At 31.0% G+C, this 21729-nt stretch overlaps 1 protein-coding gene and 1 long non-coding RNA gene across 2 annotated transcripts; one reads left to right on the top strand and one right to left on the bottom strand.

Annotated features, from left to right (window-relative positions):
* The first annotated feature begins 2118 nt into the window (after window positions 1-2118).
* LOC111636796 (glucose dehydrogenase [FAD, quinone]-like) lies at window positions 2119-14799 on the top strand. The gene is made up of 10 exons (XM_023382129.1): window positions 2119-2382; window positions 2454-2656; window positions 5999-6188; window positions 11029-11160; window positions 11569-11762; window positions 11839-11983; window positions 13090-13247; window positions 13320-13497; window positions 13563-13785; window positions 13861-14799. Exons 1-10 carry the CDS (start codon window positions 2280-2282, stop codon window positions 13991-13993), a joined length of 1659 nt encoding a protein of 552 aa, XP_023237897.1. The 5' UTR covers window positions 2119-2279; the 3' UTR covers window positions 13994-14799.
* A 1524-nt stretch (window positions 14800-16323) lies between these two features.
* Window positions 16324-19626, bottom strand: LOC111636793. The gene is made up of 3 exons (XR_002758591.1): window positions 19341-19626; window positions 16640-19136; window positions 16324-16501 (listed from the first exon to the last, which is right to left on the bottom strand). It is a non-coding gene; the product is annotated as an uncharacterized LOC111636793 (long non-coding RNA).
* Between the last annotated feature and the right edge of the window lie 2103 nt (window positions 19627-21729).

The following is a 21729-nucleotide window of genomic DNA, read 5'->3' as shown; positions in this document are numbered from 1 at the left end:
GGAAAGTAAAAGACAGTTAATAAGTATATATATATATATTTTGGTATGTTTTTTTGTAACTCCTATAATTTTAGTACATTTTTAGTTGTGGTATTCCAGGAATTCCTGGAAGAACCTAGTTGTGCCACGCGTGGAAAAAGACGAGGAGAGTCTAACATTGCCTTTGACAAACTGAATCAAACAAATATTACTTTATGCAGATGGATGGAAAGGTCGTCACGGTAGAAAAAAACCACTGCTTCAAAAGTGCGTACGAAGAAACGATTATCGTGGTCAAAAAAATATCAAAACTTCACTGTGAATGACTGGAAACAAGTTTGTCCTCAGAAGAAACCACGTAATAAGTCTGTATAATTTATTTATAATTTTAATCTATCAATTTTACGTGCAAATATCTAAAGTATTGTTTACAATTAAAAGATTTTCAAGGTTTTTTCATAAAACATTGTAAGCGTGGGAAGAATTTTATTTTACTTTCCAGTCTGTTTTGTTATAACACCATAATATGTTTGTATTATGTTAAATTTAACCCCGAGGATTAAATAAAATTGTGTATGTTTGCGTCTAGATTTTATACAATAATAATAATACCCCTTTAATACCAAATTTATATGGTAACTTGTATACAAGGGACGTTGATGCTATTAAATTTTGGAATACCGAACTCCAAGGAATAAGGAGATAGATGGGTTGTTTAGTAGCTTGTCTGGAGTAAGATTTAGTAAATGAATTAATTAACGTTGAATTAAGATTGTTTTCTTCGAATTAATGTATTACGATAGTAAAATATATAAATTTAAAAAGTCGTATATCCTGTTTCCTCATATTTACCCAATGATAACCTCTCTTGACACGCGTAAAAACAATCCAAACTTTCTAATTTTATAAATATAAATTCTATAGTTTTATTAATTCAAGCACAAATTATTTATTGTATTTATACAGACACTTGGTAAATCATAGAATTAAATTTTATTCAGTTAGGTTAATTATGTGATTTTCCAAGTGTCTGTATAAATACAATAAATAATTTGTGTTTGAATTAATAAAAATTTACTGGCAAGGTTTCAAAAATAGCAGAATATATTCTATAGTTTTTATATTTTATATTGCATTAAAAATTTTAGGATTTCTTATATTTAAAAAAGCCCAAAAATCCTTGAATTTCCAAGTAAAATCCTCCCACTTTTGTTGGGATATAAATATCACCTTTCATTGTTTAAACAGGAATAATCTGTTAATAATTATATTCTTTTATTTCGTATTAAATAAAAGAATTTTTAATATAATTACAAAATAAATTGCAAAAATTATTTAAGTAATAGGAATGAATGTCGTATTGTTAAGTCAAATTCTTTTAAATAAAGGAATTTAATCGAGTTACGTAGGAAGATTTGAAAGGTTTCTACATAAAACAGACAAACCGAAGGACACACTTGTAATACGTGTGTGCATATAACAACACACGTAACTCGTATTTGCCAAGAATAGAAGGAAAGGAAGTCTCTATACTTTATACTAAATATCACTCGCGTATATCACTTCTATGATTTATGTGTAAGAGTACAATAAAACACAACCTGTATCACAAGATTTTTTAATCGTCCTCTATAAATATTTATTATATATTATATAATACACAAAAAATCCTTAGCTTAACTTCGTCCAGAAAATGTACAAGTATGTATGTTGTAATCCTTTAAAATTGTCTGTATGAAGTGGAAAATACATGCTGCACGATCCAATTAAAAGTAATATTAATCGAATTACCTCTTGCATACACTAATTATACGTGAGTATCAATTACAAGTGTTCTTTTATACCCGTGTTGTGTGATAGAATTGTGCAGGGAAGTTCACTTTAGCATTAAATTAACCTTTCCTGTATAATTCTAAGGCACAATACAAGCTGTTAAGGGTTTAAAAAAAAGGGATTAAAATTAATTTTTGCATTATAGCTATTTAAGTTATTAATATTCCATTCGCATTTTCCAAAATTTAGTTATAATTTATTCGTTTTTTTGGGGGGGAGAATTAATATTCTTACACCCAAACGTAGTAATTCGACATCTGATTGGTTTTTACCTGCGACTGAAATGTTTCGACCAGTTACAGTTGACTCTGGTAACATCCAGTCCGGTTACTTAAGCAATGAGAAAGGGAAATTCACTTCAGACTTTTCCCTTTCATAATAATAAGCTTTAACAATACAAGTATTATGTGATACTGTTCATTTGAAGCGAATGTTTAACTGCGCTTTCTACAGATACCATTTAAACTATGGTGAAATTTATTCGTCTAGGTTTAATTATCATAACTCATTTTATAACTAGCGAATGTATATTCACCGTAAACGTACAGAAAAGTTACGATTACGTGATAGGTAAGTATTGTATTGTTTCATGTGTTTAATAAATTGTTTTATATTTTACAAATAACTTTTTTGTCTTGTAGTTGGAGGTGGAACTGCTGGTGCCGTCCTCGCTAACAGGTTATCCTCTAATCCTTCGATCCGTGTCTTATTGTTAGAGGCTGGTTCTGTACCCGACGAAGCGTCTAACATCCCCTTTGCTGCACTTTCTCTTCAACACACGGAATTGGATTGGTCCTATAAATCCGTCCCGCAGAGTTATTCGTGTTTCGGATTAAAGGAAAATGTAAGTTTGTTTAATAATTATTAAATTTAAATTCAGGTTTATTTTTCCTGTATGTATAAGTGTTAGTGTGTGTGTGTGTGTGTGTGTGTGTGTGTAGGGAGGGGGACGATTTTTTCACCATTTTAAAGCTTAATAACTTCTGTACTTTTTGTCGAAATTTTCTGAAATTTTGCAGGGAAGTTTGTTTATTAAAGGGTCAATAGCTATTAAATTTTGGAGGTTAAAGGTCGAGAGAGTGGGGAGATAGAGGAAGTCGTGTGCTATATCTTGAGAATGGAGCTTTTACTTGTTAATAGCATTTACAATTTGCCATTTGATAATAAAATATCATAACAGATGGTGCCACCAAACTTTTAAATGTTACCGGGAAAGTTAAGCAACTCGTTTCTGGCTATTTTTTTTTTACGTTTAATTCAAGATTATTCCATTAAATCTGCATTAAAAGTAATCCTGTTGATCTTTCGCTATTATTAGTGATTAATAAACAACGTATTAAATAATCATATTTTAAATTGTGTAATATTTAATATAAGATGTTACGAATAAAACAAGGTTATTATAATCATTTTTAACGTTTAAAAGTACTTTTTTCCCTGTTAATTTATAAGTAACTTGCTGCGTGTGCCAAGGTTGCTCGGGTTTTTTAAGAGGTTGGAAATTGCTGAGGTTGGTTTGGAGAAAGTTATAAAAACAATAGTCTTGGTAACTAAAATTTACATTGATTTATCCAAGTATTTACTATAAAGAAACTGAAAAACGTAATATAATTGCTCGGGTTTAAGTTAAGAGGGGTGGGATTTAGGGGTGATTAGGGGTGGAAACTCACATTAAGGAACAAAATTCATACTAAATTTGGAACAAAAACTGTATAAAACCCTTTACCTAATATACATACATATTTTGGCTTTTATATTATATAGATAAACAATGGCCAGTTGTTCCATTTAAAAATTATAGGTTATACTTACCTTGTTATTTATACTTGTTTATGATTTTATTGGGATTCCTTCTTTGTTTTATGGGGGTGGAAATCAACTGTCTTTAACGTTACCAAATGTATATATAATTAAATAAATAAATAAATTTGTAAGAAGGAATTAAAGAAAAAAAAAACAAATTTAACACCTAAAATTGCCATATTTTTTAAACATTTTTTTTTAAATAACTGGTTTAATCTTTCGCAGATATTATTCTATTAAAATTAGCATTATTTTATTATTAATTTATTTAAAATATTCGAAATTTTATCTTTTAAAATTAACATTTTAAACACGTTAAACCAAGGCCATGATATAAAGCATTTTATTCAATAATTATACGTTTGCTTATGTTCGTAATATTCGTATATACATATTTGAAAATTAATTTTAAATTAATTAATAAAACATCTAATAATACAGACGTTGCGGCCGAAGTTTTCTTCTCTCAAACGTGAACGTCAAACGTCGAGCGCCGCTTACAAGATAGCGCGCTCGACGTTCGACGTTCGCGTTTGAGAAATAAAAACTTCGGCCGCAACTTCGCTAGTAATTTTAAGAAAATTTAAATTATTAATATAATAAGAGTTTCGAAGAATCACAATTCTAAACTATTGTCTTATACAGTAGCCAAGGGACGTAAGGGGCCCCTCTAACCCGGTTCTGTGGAGACTGGCGATAGAAGGACCCACAGATCCGTGTTAGAGGATCCCTTTCGCCCATTTTCGAGCAAAAATTCGTAATATATAAGATATATAACAAGCGGATATATTAAATAATACTATAATTTATGGAAAAAATAAATAAAGATAAAAGTTTTTTTTTATATTGTTAAGATATTAAATTACACTTAAATTATTAGGCAATTTAGTCTTTTAATGGATTTATTACGTATTTAAGAATAGAATTTTAAGAAAAAAATTAGTCTCATTATTCAAATTACTTTCTGGAAATTCCTCGTGTTACGTTTTTAAAGAAATTCTAATATATTTTTACGTATAATTCCGGAAATAATCGCTTAAAAATTTCCGTATTTATTACACTCAAATATATAGAAACAATAGGTAATTTACCCATGAATTATTCGTGTTTTAAACACTTGCAAGGTAGAAAATCCTTAAATTTAGATTCGAAAAACGATTCACACTGCATACTAATTGCCAAGGTTTAACTAATACAAGCTATTTAATGGGTGGAATTTATCGTATAACTAACGGATTTAACACTTGTTTAATTAAGTAATTAGTAAATTAAGTTTATATTGTGCTTAATTATCGCGAAATTTTACGTAGAAAAACACTTATACTGTCCTAAAAAGAATGTTAGAATCACTTACAAAAATAACTGATATCCTTGAATGATATAGGAATGTATTATTATGCTTCACACAAGATTTCTAACAGGGCGAAGGAAGGTGAAAAGCACTTATTCAATAATAATATATATATATATATATATATAAATATTTATTAACAGGTTGTAGTTACTTTGGGAAAAATTGGGGACAATCCGGGAAACACAGGGATAGAGTCGACGGATGGACACGTGGTTATCTAATTATAAGGGAAAGGTAGAAAGTAATATAATATTAAAATATGCCTTTATATGTGTTAATAATTCCATTAGTTTTAAATAATTAACATTTATACATCAGTGATAATAATCTGGTTGAAGTACAGTACACTAAAAGGTGATCTGGTATAGAAACAAGGACACTACATTTTGCGTTAACACGTTAATTAATAACACAAGAATTTTTTTATATTTGAAAACATGTGTTGAATTCTTTCAACTGCAAAAAATAGTAATAAGAAATATGCAAATATATGCAGATAAGGAGTAAAATATTATAAGATATTCGGACCAATAAGAAGTCTTGTTAAGTTATTTAGTACTGACAAAATGGACGTTTTTAATGGAAATTTTATGTAATACTTAATGATATTAATACAAAAATTTTTATTTGTTATATATTTTTTATTATATCAATGTCAAAAATTTGAAAAGAAAAAAGAAAAAAAAGGTAGATCGTGAATAAAGTACTAATTGTCATCCTTGACACAAAAAACATGCATCAGACAAATAGGAAAATCAAATTTGGACAAGTTAATTTGTCAGTATAATAATAAAAGAATTACAAAAGGGATAATTTTTGACATGATCTTAAGTAAATGTTATTATTATTATTATTATTTTTAATCTTTTTCTATCTGTACGAAGAGAATTAAATTTTATGTATGGGTTGAATGGATCCATTCGTCGGTATTAAAGGCAAACCATTTACTTAAAGAATTTTTGAATATTATTAATAATAATCATTATATATAAAGACGATGTATCTAAGAACAATGATTTACATTCATAGAGGAGCAGCATCCCTAGAGGAAAAGGTTTGGGAGGAAGCAGTGTTATCAATTTTATGATATTTGTTAGAGGAAATAAAAAAGATTTCGACCAGTGGGCAGAAAATGGTGCAGAAGGATGGAGTTGGGATGAGATTTTACCGTATTTTACTAAATGGGAAAACAATAAGAATCCTTCTATAGCTTCAAATGGTATGTTTCAATAATTATTCCTTTGTTTTCATAATTAGTTATATTAGTACATTATATACAATTATTAATTAATACTGTACTTAAAGTATTTGTATGTAAAATTTTATATAAATATTATCCGAAATAATTGAATATTTTCCTCTATTTTATTCTGAAGTAATGTGTTTTAAAACAATACTTATTGTTTTAAAAATTGTATATTCGTATTTATCAATTACGTTTTATCATGTAAACTTTTATAAAATACAAATTCGACTTGTAAAACTTATTACTTTTCAGGCTGTTATAACATATAATGGGAAAATATTGTGCTGTGTTGTGTGTGTTTATAAGGTGTGAGGAAATAGAGGGTGGGGGAGAGACTTATTGAAATTTTTATTCTCTATTAGCATTAGGTTTTCTTCATGTTTATAACTAACAGGCACTCATTTCATGACTTAAATAGAGTATTGTTTAGTTTCAAGCATTGAAATACGCAAATTAGCTTACATATCTAATTGTAATACAAATTCTTTACGTTGTTCAAAATTCTAAAATGAGTAGAACCAAGAATTTATCTGATTATGAGAAAGGGCAGATTGATGCCTATAAATCACAAGGCAAGTGAATAAGAGAAATTACAGCATATATAAATCGTCCAAAATCAACTGTTGGTGATTATTTATCAAAAAGACGTGGCAAGGATGTACCAAAATTCAAGACAGGTCCAAAACCCAAGCTTTACACCTCGAGATTGTAGACAAAACATCATGGTTTGCTCCACAAAACAAACATCAGTAAGAAAAATAAAACAAGAATCAGACTTGCCTTGTAGCAGCACGACAATGTGGAGAGTTTTAAATAAATCTCCAATGTTAAAATTCAGAAAAAAAAAGCTGTAATGCCACCAATTTCGTTAAAGCGCAAAAGTGATAGACTTGATTGGGGACAAAAACACATGACATGGTTCAAAGAATGGATTGAAGTTTTGTTCAGTGATGAAAAAAAAAATTCAACTTAGATGGTCCAGACGGTTGGAAGTATTATTGGCACGATTTAAGAACCGAAAAACAAATATTTTCAAAACGCCAAATGGGTGGGAGATCAATAATGCTGTGGGGTGCATTTGAATTCAACGGAACCACAGATTTAGCATTTATAACTCAAAGAATGAATTCAGAGAAGTATCGAGGCTTGCTTGAAGATCATTTATCGGAAGCTGGACCAAATTGGATCATTCAACAAGACAATACCCCTGTGCATGCCTCTAAATCAACAAAAATGTGATTTAAACGTAAAAATATTAATCTGATGACATGGCCTGCTAGAAGCCCTGATCCTGAATTCGATGGAAGATCTTTGGGGGATGATGGTTCGTAAGTTTATGCCAATGGAAAGCAGTTTTCCCACAATTCATGATTTCAAGGCAGCAATTTCAGATACTTGGGATTGAATTCCTTCAGAATCTAATTGAACCCGTTCAGAATCGAAAAAGCAATTCGTATATGCCTCTCGGGAGGACTTTCTGCCCCTAATTAAGTATTCAGAACGTGAAGAAAATCACGTTGATCAGGTTGTTCAATAGTTTTTATAGTTAATAATATGTTTATATTATCAAAATGATAGTAGAAAGCTTAAAATATAGAACTTCCTTTTCTAAAAAAAAAAAAAAAAAAAAAAACAAGGACTTTATCATCATCAGAACTATTTTCATTAGCTTATTTTTATGCAATACAACTTAATATTTTCAAGTAATATCTTCTTTTGTTTTTTCAATTTATTTTTAAATTAAATTATTCTTAATTAAATACCGGTTGCACGAAACGTTTATCTGACACGTTTGACTGGACAAACAACGTTGCGTGGGGCCCGTCCATAAAGTTTGTTTTGTGTATTCTTGAGAAGAATTTCGAGGCCGAAAGAAATTCTTTCGGCCTCGAAATTTATAAATCCTTAGATGTGTGATCTTAATCAAATTAACCAAGCGACTATTTCCATTTATATATATAAATTAACTTGTAAATAGTTACTGTATTTTTGTAATTAAATAGAGGAGAGGGTTACAAGAGTACGCACTTAGTATTTTATACAATATAAATTCGTTTTTGGAGGGTGAAAATCTTGAAATATACGCATAATAATTCTCAAACTATCTTCTTTAAGATTCCGTACGATTTTATTGATATTTTCAATATATTTAATTTAATATACTTGTTTTAAAAGGTTAGAAAAGAGCACTTTTGTCTCACCGGTGGGGAAAAAGTTTATACACGATAGGGTAAGAGTTTGCAAGACAAGGTTTTTATGAAAAGCTATAGAAAGTATGTATTGAAAAACAGAATTTTAATAAGAAAAATCACAATTTTTCATTAAATTAAAATTAAATTAACATTCTCCAATCTTCACATGGATGATTTTCGTACTCTTCCTTTAGTCTGAACTCTCCTGTTTCGGATCAGGAATGACATTATCCGTATAAAATAATTTATGAGTAACTTTTCCCGATTTTGTTGTTTCTGTCTTCTTTGATATTTTCTCTTCATATCTTCTACTTTTGACTCTAATTATTCTTAAAAGGCCAGCTTGCTATTATTTCGGATTTCTCCTTTCTTACTTATTTGTTGTGTAACCTTTCTCTTTGGGAGTGCTCTGGGTGAAACCGTTGGTTCCAAAAGTAGATGGAACTGCATCTAGTTCCTCCAGATGATGGGATTTTTTTTATTGATCTCTTTATTTGCTACTGCAGATATTTGGGTTTCTTTATCAACGTGCAAGGAAGGAACTTCAAAATCGAATGACATAGCAAATTTACGATGTGAAAGCATCTTTGACATCGTAAATTTGCTATGTCATTCGATTTTGAAGCATTGTTAAAACATCACGCGTGAAAAGCATTGATATTGCCGAACATCTTAAAGAAGAATGGCTAACAATTACTGGAGCAATGAGGCAAAATAAATCAGACATTCTTTGTGTTTCAAGCCATCGAGGAACATACCGGTTTATTCCTCGATACAGCTTCAGTGTTCAATGTTCGTATTACGTTTAAAAACATAAATCCATATTACTTTGGAAAAGTTAGTCATGCCGTGTAGAACATGACAAAAAGCTCGATTTTCATATATACTATTACAAATATCAAGCTTTTAATGGGGCTCAACGAGAATCAAATAAAACAGAAAACACTATGTCTATCACTATAAAAGACAAAGAATAACATTCCACCACTTATACCATTGTTCCAGTTGAGATTTCTCTGGTTCCTGGCCCATCAAAGAAGATAAAAATAGAAAGAAAGAAGCAACATTCTGAAGTTCTTACGAAAACACACATGAAATGTTTGTACAGGGAGAAGAAAAAGAAGAAAAGAGATAAAAATTCAAAACTCCCTGTAAGAAGAACCGAATTAGAAAAGGAAAAGGGAAAGCATAAAAAGAAATTAGCATTTAATGAGGAATCAACAGATGAGGAGGATTATGATGAGAAAAATTTTTGTTGGATTATGATGAGAAAGATCTTTGGTGATAATGAAGACGAGGACATAGACGTAAGCAATGGTAAAAATACCTGCATCATCTGTGGAGAATTTGGTAGAAACAAAGAATTAAGTGGTACAGATTCGCTGCTTGAGCACATTCTGAATGTAGTGGGCTTGATTCTCCAGATGATTACATTTGTATTGACTGATTAAAGTTTTTAATTTATTATTAAATACACAAACTATTTTGAAAATAAATATAAAAAATTAATAATTTATATGCAAAAACTTAGTTTTCTAGTTTTTAAAGATACATTTCTAACGTTTCAGTTTTTTTAATGTTTTTCTATGATGGTTCCCATTACTCCACATGGCTGGGTAATGAGGCTCAGTGTAATGTTTTGTGCTTTCGATTATTACAATATACAAAAAAAGGGGTGTGTATGCAGTTTCTTGGCCTTATAATTGGCTTATACTTCAAAGCTACTGCAAGAGTAAAATTTAGCCAAAATGACTGATTTATTTGGTATTGACATTGGAGTTTTGCAGGGTGAGAGCCAACTGCTTTTTAATTTATACATTAATAGTTTGATAGTGCAACTTGCTAAATCTGACCTACCAGAGATTTCTTTCTCTGTTCAAGTTGAGTTACGTGTATTAATGTATACTGACGACACTGTAATCTTTGCTGATACTCCACAAATGTTACAAAACATAGTCACAATTTTAGAGGAATTCTGTTGTGACTATGGATTCATTATAAATGTCTCAAAAACAAAAGTAATGGTGTTGAAGAAGGGTAATAGATTACGCCCAGAGAGAGAGATGGTCTTTAAATAATCAGACTATACAAGTCGTTTCGAATTACATATACCTGGGAGTATCATTTTCATCTTCTGGGCAGTTTATACAGGCTAAAAATTATAGTATTTATAAGGCTAAAATGGCACTGGGTTCTATGTGATCTGTTCTTTCAAAAGCTAAAATTAATTCTTTTCATATTTATATAAAATTATTTCACTCGATGATTTCATCTATGTTACTTTACGCTGCTCCTGCATGGGCAATTAGTTATCACAATAAAATGAAGATTGTTATTGCTGTTGATAATTCCGTTTTTATATGAATTCCGTGTTGTACGAGTCACTTAGATTTTATAAATACGTGAACCATTCACAGCTCTGCACACGTATTTGTAAAATCTAAGTGACTCGTACAACACGGAATTCATATAAAACGGAATAATCAACAGTGTTATAGGGGGTTCGACTGTAATTTACTACTTTAACCCTCTTGTAACAAACTAAGGTTGATACAATACAGAATTGAATTGAATTGAATATTGTAACATAAAACTTTAATAATTTTATGTAATTTTATCAGGTTATCATGGAGTTAATGGCGAAATGTCTGTGTCGTGGACAAATTATTATACTCCTTTAGCTGAAGCGTATGTAAAAGGAGCTAAGGAAGTCGGTTATAAAGAAGGAGATTATAATGGACCCGATCCCGAAAGTATAGACTTTAATTTTTAATTCTTTAATAATATATATAAAGATGAGTCTATATACAGTAGAGTCTCTGTAATCCACACATATTGGACAAGCAGGTGTTTACAGCAGATTGTTTCAGTTCAATTGCAGAATAATTTAATTTTTAATTCTTTAATAACTTATATAAAGATGAGTCTATATACAGTAGAGTCTCTGTAATCCACACATATTGGACAAGCAGGTGTTTACAGCAGATTGTCAGATTACTGGACATGTTGGACAGATAAGTGATGGGATATAGAAACTCTATTGTACACGAGTTAAATAAAATTTATATTTTCTCTGTGTTGAAACCATGTCCTTCTTTATATAACAACAATAATATNAATTTTTCTTATAATTTAAATTCATATTTTTATTGTTTTTATAAAATTACGCCTTTCTGTATTTCAGATATTATTTGATTCAAATAATAGAGCATCGGGTGTCCAGTTTGAACACAAAAACACAATAAACGAAGTCAGAGTTAAGCGTGAAGTAATTTTATCAGCGGGTGCCATAAATTCTCCACAGATCTTAATGTTATCGGGAATTGGTCCTAAAGATCATCTGGAGAAATTTGGGGTATTTATTAGTTTAAAAAAAAGTTTTTATTTAGAGTTAAAATCTTTATATTTATATACTGTATTGTAAATTTTAGATAAAAGTTATATCCAATCTACCAGTTGGTGAAAATTTACAAGACCACGTTACAGTTGGTGTACCTTTTACCGTAGACCAACCCGTAGCCTTTAATGTTTTTGATTCTGTTGTGCTCGGAATTTTGCCATTTTATTTTGGAGAAGGTAAAACATTTAAATATAAATTTGTTAAGTATTGATGCTAAAAGTTTTTATCGTATGTTATTATGAATAATATAACAATGTATTGTGAGCTTTCTTCACACAACAATGTGCCACTGAAATATAGACAAATAAGTAAAATTTCTGAATCCCAGTGCCTGGTAAAACTACATTTTCAGTGTCGAGAACGTCCGAACACCTAAGAGACATAATTGCAATGACATTATTGATGACTGTCTGAGGGAGTTCGTTCCATATCACAGAGCTCCATAACATAACATGCTACTGAGATCTGACAGTGTACAGATGTATGGACGTGGTTTTCCAACTGTTTTCAGGAAATCTCGAAGAAGCTGTAATGATTCAATCCCACGATTTTAAGGCCATTAATGCACGCTCCTGGCAAAATGACGAGTTTCATTGTCATCAAAAAGTTAATTCATGTCTAATAGCAGCTTGAAACAGTATCACAATGGGCACAATGATCTCGTTTCGGCAAACTGAGGCATTCATGAGGCTTTGACAAACGTACAAGGAAGTATAGTCATGAAAATTCATCCATGCCCAGGTTCTCTTCTCCCCGTGGGCAATAAGAGTGTCTTTTTTTAGCCTTCCGAAAATTCGACACTCTTCCGGTCCCATATACAGTAGGTCGGATTACCCAGATTGAACTGAATATATTATTGGTATACTTTTTAATAGTTTATTAGTTTATTATAAATAGGGTTTGCTTGCAAAACCTCCGCGGGCGAAGTCGCGGGTAACAGCTAGTAAGGGACTAAAGCTCTGTCAGCAAAGAACTTGAGCAATTTTTGTGTTTATTTATATCAAAACATTCTTCGTGTATTGCAAAAGCCTGGAATAGAAGCATAAAATAGAAAAAAAATGAAATAACATATTCGGATTTAGTTACTGATTTCTATAAATCACTTAAAGTACTCGTTTATCTATTCAAACATTCAACACCAATGAAGCACCGAGCAAAGTTCTCAACCAATCTTCAGTATTTAAGGCCATTTTGTAAAATATTTTATAATTTATAGAATTTTTTTATAATCATGAATAGAGATAAGCATTTAAAACACGAATATTTTAATAATTGCTTCTAGGACCACTTACCTCTATAATGGTAGAAACAGTTGGGTTTCTAAGCACTAAATATAATAATCATACACAGTGGCCAGATATAGAACTTATGTTTGCTTCGATTACCCCATCATCCGACGGTGGAATTATTGGAAGATATAATTATGGTCTGACTGATGAGGTAAAAGTATTCATGATTTACATCTTAATAAAATTGATTCCTCTATATAATAATGAATATTTCTGATTTTAGGTATGGGAAGACGTTTTTAAACCGAACGTTAATACAAGTACTTATTTATGTTTCCCACTTTTAATGCGACCCGAAAGTGTTGGTACTGTTAAACTGGCATCAACTGATCCTCGTGAATATCCTCTTATTAATCCTAATTACTACCATAAGCCTCAAGACATTAAAGTTGTAGTTGAAGGTTAGTTCTTAATTATTTTAACGAAATAAGAATAGATTTCTTATAAAAATTTTCTTTCCTTGTAGGGATGAAAGCGTGTTTAGCAATTTCTTCTTCAGAATCCATGAGGAAATTCGGTGCTCGACCATTCCGTCAACTTTTTCCAGCTTGTCGGGGATATACACCATACAGTGACGAATATTTAGAATGTTTAGCTAGATCATTCACTTTGACTAATTATCATCCAAGTGGAACTTGCAAGATGGGTAATCCTCGAGATCCGACTACGGTGGTAGATCCGCAGTTGAGGTAATCTACATAATTCCTATCTCTCGAACTATGCTGCAATAACAAAGTATATGATCTTTTCTTGTTTATATACAGAGTGAAAGGAGTAAAAGGTCTTAGAGTAGTCGATGTATCCATTATGCCAACGATTAATTCAGGCCACACTGAAGCTCCAGCCATCATGATCGGAGAGAAAGGGGCAGATTTAATCTTAAGCGATCTCCGTTAATGTTAGAAACACGAGTAACAATTAATTACAAGAAAAATCAAGATTTAAAAATGTAATGATAGCCAAATTTTCATAGACTGAATTATATTTACTGTTATAGACTATCTTCGATTAAAAACAATAAATTTTAAAGTCAATATTATAGTTAAAGAAGAAACAATTAAATGGACTAAGAATATGTCTTAAATCAAAACTTCTTTTATATCACATCATTCCTCGACATTCCTCCATGCCAAAATCAAATAGTTTTCATACATTCTTCATCTCCATTGCCATTTTGATTTCGAGGAACGATGAACAAAAAGTATTTAATTAAAATATAACTGAAGTTATCCAAGTTTGTAACACGTAACACATTCTGTTACGATATATTGTAACAGAACGTGTTTGGTTCTTCATCCAATACTTTCATCAGATAAGGCCTAAAAGACTGAAAGAGTTTTAAAAATCAGAGTAAAGATGTCCTATTGGTAACTTCAAGATAATTTTCGTGTATGTTTATATTTAATTAAAGTCAACACAAATTTTATTATACGTATAAATTAACCTATATAAAGTTTAGTTAGTGCTGTCTCTATTTTAAATTGCCATTTCACTAACACGCTGATTCGACCCACACCCGCTGCAATCTCAAATTACAATCAGGCAATTAGGACAAAAATAGTTTTAAGTAAATATCCAAACCATTATCATCTCTTCAAAAATTATATAATGGAGGCTGAAAATCTTAATACTTTCTTTACGAGTGCATATTTCTCCAATTTGAAATCATTTATATTTCGCCATTATAAAAAAAAACACCCAGCAAAAAGTTGCGTAACTTTTTCGGCTGTTATGAAGTTTTATTTAAAAAATAACTTTTATATTATTAAACATAATAAATTAAATTGTGTGTGGCGTCATTTGTTATGGAATTTTATCATTGAAAATTTATTATATTTTTAATTATTATGAAATGGCAAAAAACTTAATTTCGAGATGATTTTTACTAAAACATTATAAATACTAATACGAATATTCGTCATCCCCTCTGGAGATATCTACTAGAGGTTTACCTCAGAAACAACCACTAAGCCCTTTCTTATTTAATTTGTTCATAAACGATCTTCCAAAGATATTTCATCGTTCTGATCTTTCGGGTTTTTACCTAAAAGTCACGGATAAGCTTCATTGTCTTGTATGTGCAGATAATGTATTATTACTAGCAGACTCGAAGCCATCTTTACAAAAGAATCCTGTTTTATTATTTGATTATACGTTGATTTTTTTATTCATTTTCAGAAAACAAAGAAATTGGTGTTTCGTAATGGAGGACATTTCTTTATTGTTTGATATTTAAAAGGTTTTGTAACTGATTATGATTAATTGCGTGTCGGTTCGATTGTAAAAACATGAAAAACATATAAGGTATTGTACACGAGCACGTAAGTTCATAAAATTCGCTTATTTAATATACTCGTATAAGTTCTAGTTTTCGGGGGTCGCGAAGTAAAGATGACATTCGATTATAGAAAATCTTGCTTCTAATACTGGTCTAGTATTAATATTTGAAAAGTGATCTGTGTTGGACAGGTTGTGATGGCTTCGCATGTGATCGAACTTGTTAACCTTGTTAACCTTAATTAACGACTGAAACACGTCATATTGCCTGCGGTTTTTTTCCCTTTATTAGGAGATATACTTGTGTTGTCAGTAGTAATACTGCTACTATTGCTAGAATCATTTTGGACTATAGATTCTGTGTTACTCGTAGTTCTCTTCAAGTAGAGGTGCATTCTAGACAATTGGTTTTGTTTAGTTAGTAGAATATATGGAGATAGTCACAAGGTAACACTTTCGATTCCACACAGGCAAGTGATACCTGTTTTAGTAATGATATTTCGTGCTATATCATTGTCACAGTAAAGTAAATATAATATATATTTTTTAAAATATTATACTTTTTTAAAAGAAATATATTCAGTTTATTATTTTCTTAAAGATTTTGCTAATAGATGGCGCTACGTGTAAATCCAGTAAATAGAATGTATATAGAAATTAATTGATTTATAGAAATCCAAATCGATATTTTGAGGTAGTATGAACGACATTATCTAAGTTAGAAGTATTCAAATGTAACTGCCTATTTTCGTATCAATTGGTCGAAAGGCCTGAGAGTGTACAGCAAACAAACAAACATACATACATACATAAATACTCATTTATATATATAGATAAAATAGCCTACATAATTTTATAATATATTTCATCATCGAATTCGCAAATAGAATTTATTCCCTATAAATAGTGGGAAAAGAACGTTAACAATTTTTTACAACCGTTATACCAAAGACACAACATTTAATTCTCTTAACTTTAATTAATTTTATTACTTTTGTTATTTTTACGTGTATTCACTTATTTAAATTTGTTCATATAATACTAAGTTGAACAGAAACACGCAGCTCTTCGCTTGTCCTTCGCCATTTCCATAAGAACGACAACCCAGAACTCACCACGTGGAGGTGGCTGCGTAAGAGTTCCACCGAGAGTTAGAAAGGATGCAACTCCACAAGTGATTAACATCACTTATCGAGTTTCATTCGTCCTAACTCGCACTATAAAATATTAATAATTACTTCTGAATATTTACTATTCGAAACTTACCTTATTATTACTATCTAAACGAGTTGGATGCAATCTATCTAAGCTACAAGTAACAATGAAAGCTAATAACCTAAAAGTACATCCAGGCCATAATAAAACAAATGGACGAATATGGCCAATGAAATATACGTTCACTGAAAATACTAAACGAACATCTTTTAGAATAAAGAAAACTTGTTATTTACATTTTACTGTAATAGAAAAAGGGCAAACTGAAGCACGTTAACCGGTGTTGGTGCCTTCTGTCTTTGTTCAACGCTCGTGTTAAGAAGAATGTCTTGTATGTTTATACCGCTGCTATAACACATGCGAATTGCCAAAGAGAATGGAGATTAAACGAAGGAACGAGGCTTCATTAAGACCACATTTTTCTGATTGTAATTTCCACAAAGATTCTGATGGTCCCACAAAAATTCTGATGATCCCACAAAGATTCCGATGGTCTCGCAAAGATTCTGATAGTCCCGCAAAGATTCTGATGGTCTCACAAAGATTCTGATGGTTTCACAAAGATTCTGGAGGTCTCCAATGGAAAAAAAGGTGATTAGAATAGAGTAAAAATGGCCCATCTAAGTAAATAAAAAGAAAAATTTTAATTATAAATGTTTAAGATACAATAAATACAACATGCAGTATTTAATTTTAATCCGATATAAAAACAAAATTTCATTAGAAAAGAAAGTTTTAGCAAATACGAAAGATAAGTTTTAATATTTTGAACTTAATCATAACTCGGGGAGACTATCCGATTTTCTCTTTGAACAAGTGATTTAAACTGTTGTTTTTCCTTTATCTAGGTAAGTCTAGTTTATAAATATGTCCCAGGCTCGGAAGAGGAAGACCTTTTCTCCAACCGCCAACAGCTAGGTTTAGGGGTAAGACTTCTGGTGAAGAGGATCATTTTTGATGTGGCAGGAGTTAGGCTTCTATTGCGATTGCATGTTTCGTTGAATGGTAAGGTTGATGAATTTATCAGAAGACTGGATCACCTGACAGAGTGGCTCAAGAATGTAGATGGAGGAATTGTTGTTCTCAACCTTTCTTTTCTGATAAGGATGTTAAACAGGGTTGCATTCTAAGCCCTATTCTTTTTAGTTTATTTTAAAATGATTTATTGAAGTGTATTGATGATTCCAGCGGAGATGTTATAGTTGTTGGTGGTGTTTCTGTTAAGATATTAGCGTATGCGGGTGACGTGGTAATCGTGGAGGATTCTCCGAGGTGTCGTTACACAGGTTCGACTGACCTTCTGGATAAATATTTAAAGGATAATAGTTTACAATTGAATCTCGCAAAATCTAAAACTGTGGTCTTTCGAAATGGTGGTAAGGCTTCTAAGGCTGACAAATGATGGTTCCGAGGTGTTCCAATTTCGGTTGTATCACAATATAAGTACTGTATTTAGGTGTAATTTTTAAAAGTAATGGTTATTTTAATACTCACGTCAGACTCTGTAAAGTTAATGCAGAGATAAAAATGGACAAAGTTATTCATGTGTGTCAGTCTGCTAAGTTGTGTAATTTGAAGGATCGGTTAAGGTTGTTTAATGCTGTGGTGAGCTCATCTCTTCTTTATGCTTCCGAGGTGTGGGGGTTTCAGGCGGAGAACTTGGATACAGTATTACTTACTTTTGTTAAGAGATTGTATGGGCTTCCAAGGTGTACTCCTGGTTATCTAGTGTCTATAGAGTGTTCATTGATTCCTTTATCTTGCTTGATCTTGAACAAATGTGTTAATTGGATTTTTAGAACGTTAAGTTTAAACGAAGAACGCCTTAGTAAGATTTGTTTACGTTCTGTCTTGAAACAATTGAGTTACCTTGATCGAAGTATTGTTCAAGGAACGGAATCGATTTTGATAATTTGTTACAAGATGTTAACTGTGTTTATTTATTAAAGTTAAATAATTTTGATAATTATATTTCGAAGTTGAATCATAGTATATTATTAAGTTCTTATTGTGAGTGGTATAAGAGTTTGAATAAACTCTTTTTTTGATTGTTCTATTTATGATAGTAATTTTTCTTCTAATGTTATGGTCGTATTAATGCAAGTAAGATGTGATTCATTAAGTTTTTTATGTAATTACAGAAGGAACATTTGCATATGTGATGCGGCTGACTCACCATTGGATGAGTTTCCTGTTATCGCTGTTTTGGGTTCTCTGTTTTTAATTTAATCAGTTTTAAAAAGTTATTTCTAATTTTCATTAGAAGGTAAAAAAATTTAAAATAAAAAATTAAATCTAATTAAAAATAATTTATAAATGAGTATAAATGATAATAAATAAACTATTAGCATATAATTAAAGCTAAGAATTTGTTATCGCTAATATTTTATTGTAAGGATATAGCTAGACGTTTTATTTTCGAATAATTAACCAATGTCAATTATATTCTTCCGAGCGAGACGACCTTCTTGGACCTCCTCAGTCTACACAGGACTTCCAATTCAGACCGCCTGTATCAAGTAATATCTTACACTTACGTAGAATGTACCTATTTATTATGACATTTAAACAAATATATAACTATAGATATATATATAATCTTATTTATAATCTAATAAACTAATTTAATTCAACGTTAATTTTGAAAAAGATCGCATATTTTCATTGAAATTTGAAATCAGAAAATATGTTTTGTATCGCGAGTTATTCCATTTTGATTTTTTATAAACCAAAAAATAATAATTTTACTTACGTTACTGAAGTTTACTTTATTACAATTCTTCGGAAAAATCTCAGAAAAGAACGGGAAATTTTCCACTTAATTAATTAACAATGAAGACGGACAATTGAAAATAAAACAATAGATTTCAACAATTCGTTACTTTATATTTCGACAAATACGTCAGGCGTTACGTCAAAACATTAATCGATTTGAAATATTTCACGTAAAAGATAAAATAATCCCGTTTTTGGGCTGCAATTTTAAAAAAATTGTAGACTTATAAATTCCCTCTGCCATCCGTCCGTCTGTCTTCCCTTAATCTCAAGAACGGAGTTAGGGAGATGAAAGTCGAGACAAGGTAGGGAAAGCACGGGAACGGGAGGCCAAGATTAACTATATACTTTATTTCAATTTAATTATTTATCCCTGAAAAGAGTTATATATATAACTGGCATGACTCAGTTGCTAATAGAGAATCATCTGTATTTTCATTTATTCTAAATAATGTTATCTTATAGTTTTGAAGGTTCAAGCAGGAATTTGTACTGCTGTTTCCCACGTAAGCAAATATACTTTTGTTTAAATCATTAAACTTTTTAAATTATACTAGTAGCCTGGGACGCCCGCTAGTGGGCGTTATTTACAAATTTCCATGAGGCACGGTTCCTTTGACTTTTTTGTTCCTATTAATATGCTGTATAGCTCTGTTAAAGTCCCAATGGTAAGATTTACCCTGCGAATGAAGACGTGGCGACCCCCAAACTGTAGCCCTGTGCGAACAATAAAGTCAAAGGAACCATACCCCTACTCGCGACCATTCGCGAGATACTGTATAAGCCCCTGAAATAATAAATTCCTATTACAAATATACTGAATTATTTATATTGTTATATTGACCAAATAATAATTTATGGGCCAAATGAATAATAATAATTTATGTTGTTAATTTAAATAATAATTAAAATTGTTAATTTGAATGTTTGAAATATGACACACGATAGGGGCACCTCTAGTGTCCGTTATCAAATGGTTAGGCGGACAGACACCCGTTGAATGGGTTATATATATAGATTCTTCCCCTATTGGGGTTTGCATGCAATGGCGTCTCCCCAGCATACACACAAGTGTTTATTGCTGTGTATTCAGTATTTATTTTCTTTTATTACAAATTAGATGATACCAGTAAGGCTTGACTGGAAATATGAAACAAAAATACAGTTATACCTATCTATACACTTTCCATGAGTAAAAANCGTGAGCCGTTCACAGCCCGGCGCACGTATTTGTAAAATCTAAGTGACTCGTACAACATGGAATTCATATAAAACGGAAAAATCAACAGTGTTATAGTGGGGTCGACTTGTATATATATAGATATGTTGCAGTCAAAACCCACTTTTAGTTAGAACGCGTTTTAACTAGACAAAACGGGTTTTAACAAAGACATCCAATATAAACTAGTTTCAACTAGTTAAAACGTATCCTAACTAAAAACTGGTTTTGTCAACATGCAGAGTGATTCGGGGTAAGATGGTAAGCGGGGGAAGATTCCTAATTTTTGATATTTTTAAACGGTGACGTCACGTATTGTCATGTATTTGTACGATGAATCGTCGGGCCAATATTCAGTGCGGAAAGCTGTAGTTTGCTACCGTTACTTCATTTTCTACATCTGAGAAGAATAAAAGCTAGATAGGAACGAAGTTTTTGTTCTGAAATGTTTGTAGAGTAATTTTAAACTAAAAGTTAAAATAGAATTTATTAAAAATCGCGGAAAAAAATTAATGTGTGATGTAGTTAAGGTTCTAAAGTTTCCATTGTCAGCTACCGCCGATCCCGATCGGACATGCTAGAGCACGTGACTCCACTAGGCATCCTACCCCAACAAATGGAAAAGATGCCACATTTTTCTTGGGGTAACATGCCTATTTTTTGTTAATTGAATTCCAATATGCCTATTTTTAATAAATTTTTGTTTTCTCGTTTTATTGCAGGATATGCATAGAAATTATATAAGGACTTCTCAAAAAGGTTTTTTGACTGATAAAAGCTTTCAGATAGCTATAGAGCGTGTTAGAACGGGCGGAAACTTAACAATACTTATACTGTGCTGTTATAATTGCTATGAAGTACTTCTTACCACATGTGCAATAAATTAAATTTGGTTAAGAAATTCAAAAACTAATTTTATGCAATTATATTTGTTATCTCACCCGGATACTTGGGGTGAGATGCCTAAAATGCCAGACAGTGAAAAAGTCGTCATTGCAAACACAATATACAAATTTTTTTATATAAACTCCAAAGTTCTATTTGAAAAACATACTCCAGAATATGATATTTTCATTAGAGAACTCCAAAACCCAAATTATCGCTATAATTTTCTTCATAAGCAAAATGTTAGGCATCTTCCCCCGAA

This window comes from Centruroides sculpturatus, unplaced genomic scaffold (assembly GCF_000671375.1).
Source record: "Centruroides sculpturatus isolate CEXI.00-Female unplaced genomic scaffold, Cexi_2.0 scaffold1091, whole genome shotgun sequence".
NCBI lineage: Eukaryota > Metazoa > Arthropoda > Arachnida > Scorpiones > Buthidae > Centruroides > Centruroides sculpturatus.
This window is presented reverse-complemented; position numbering and strand designations above follow the sequence as displayed.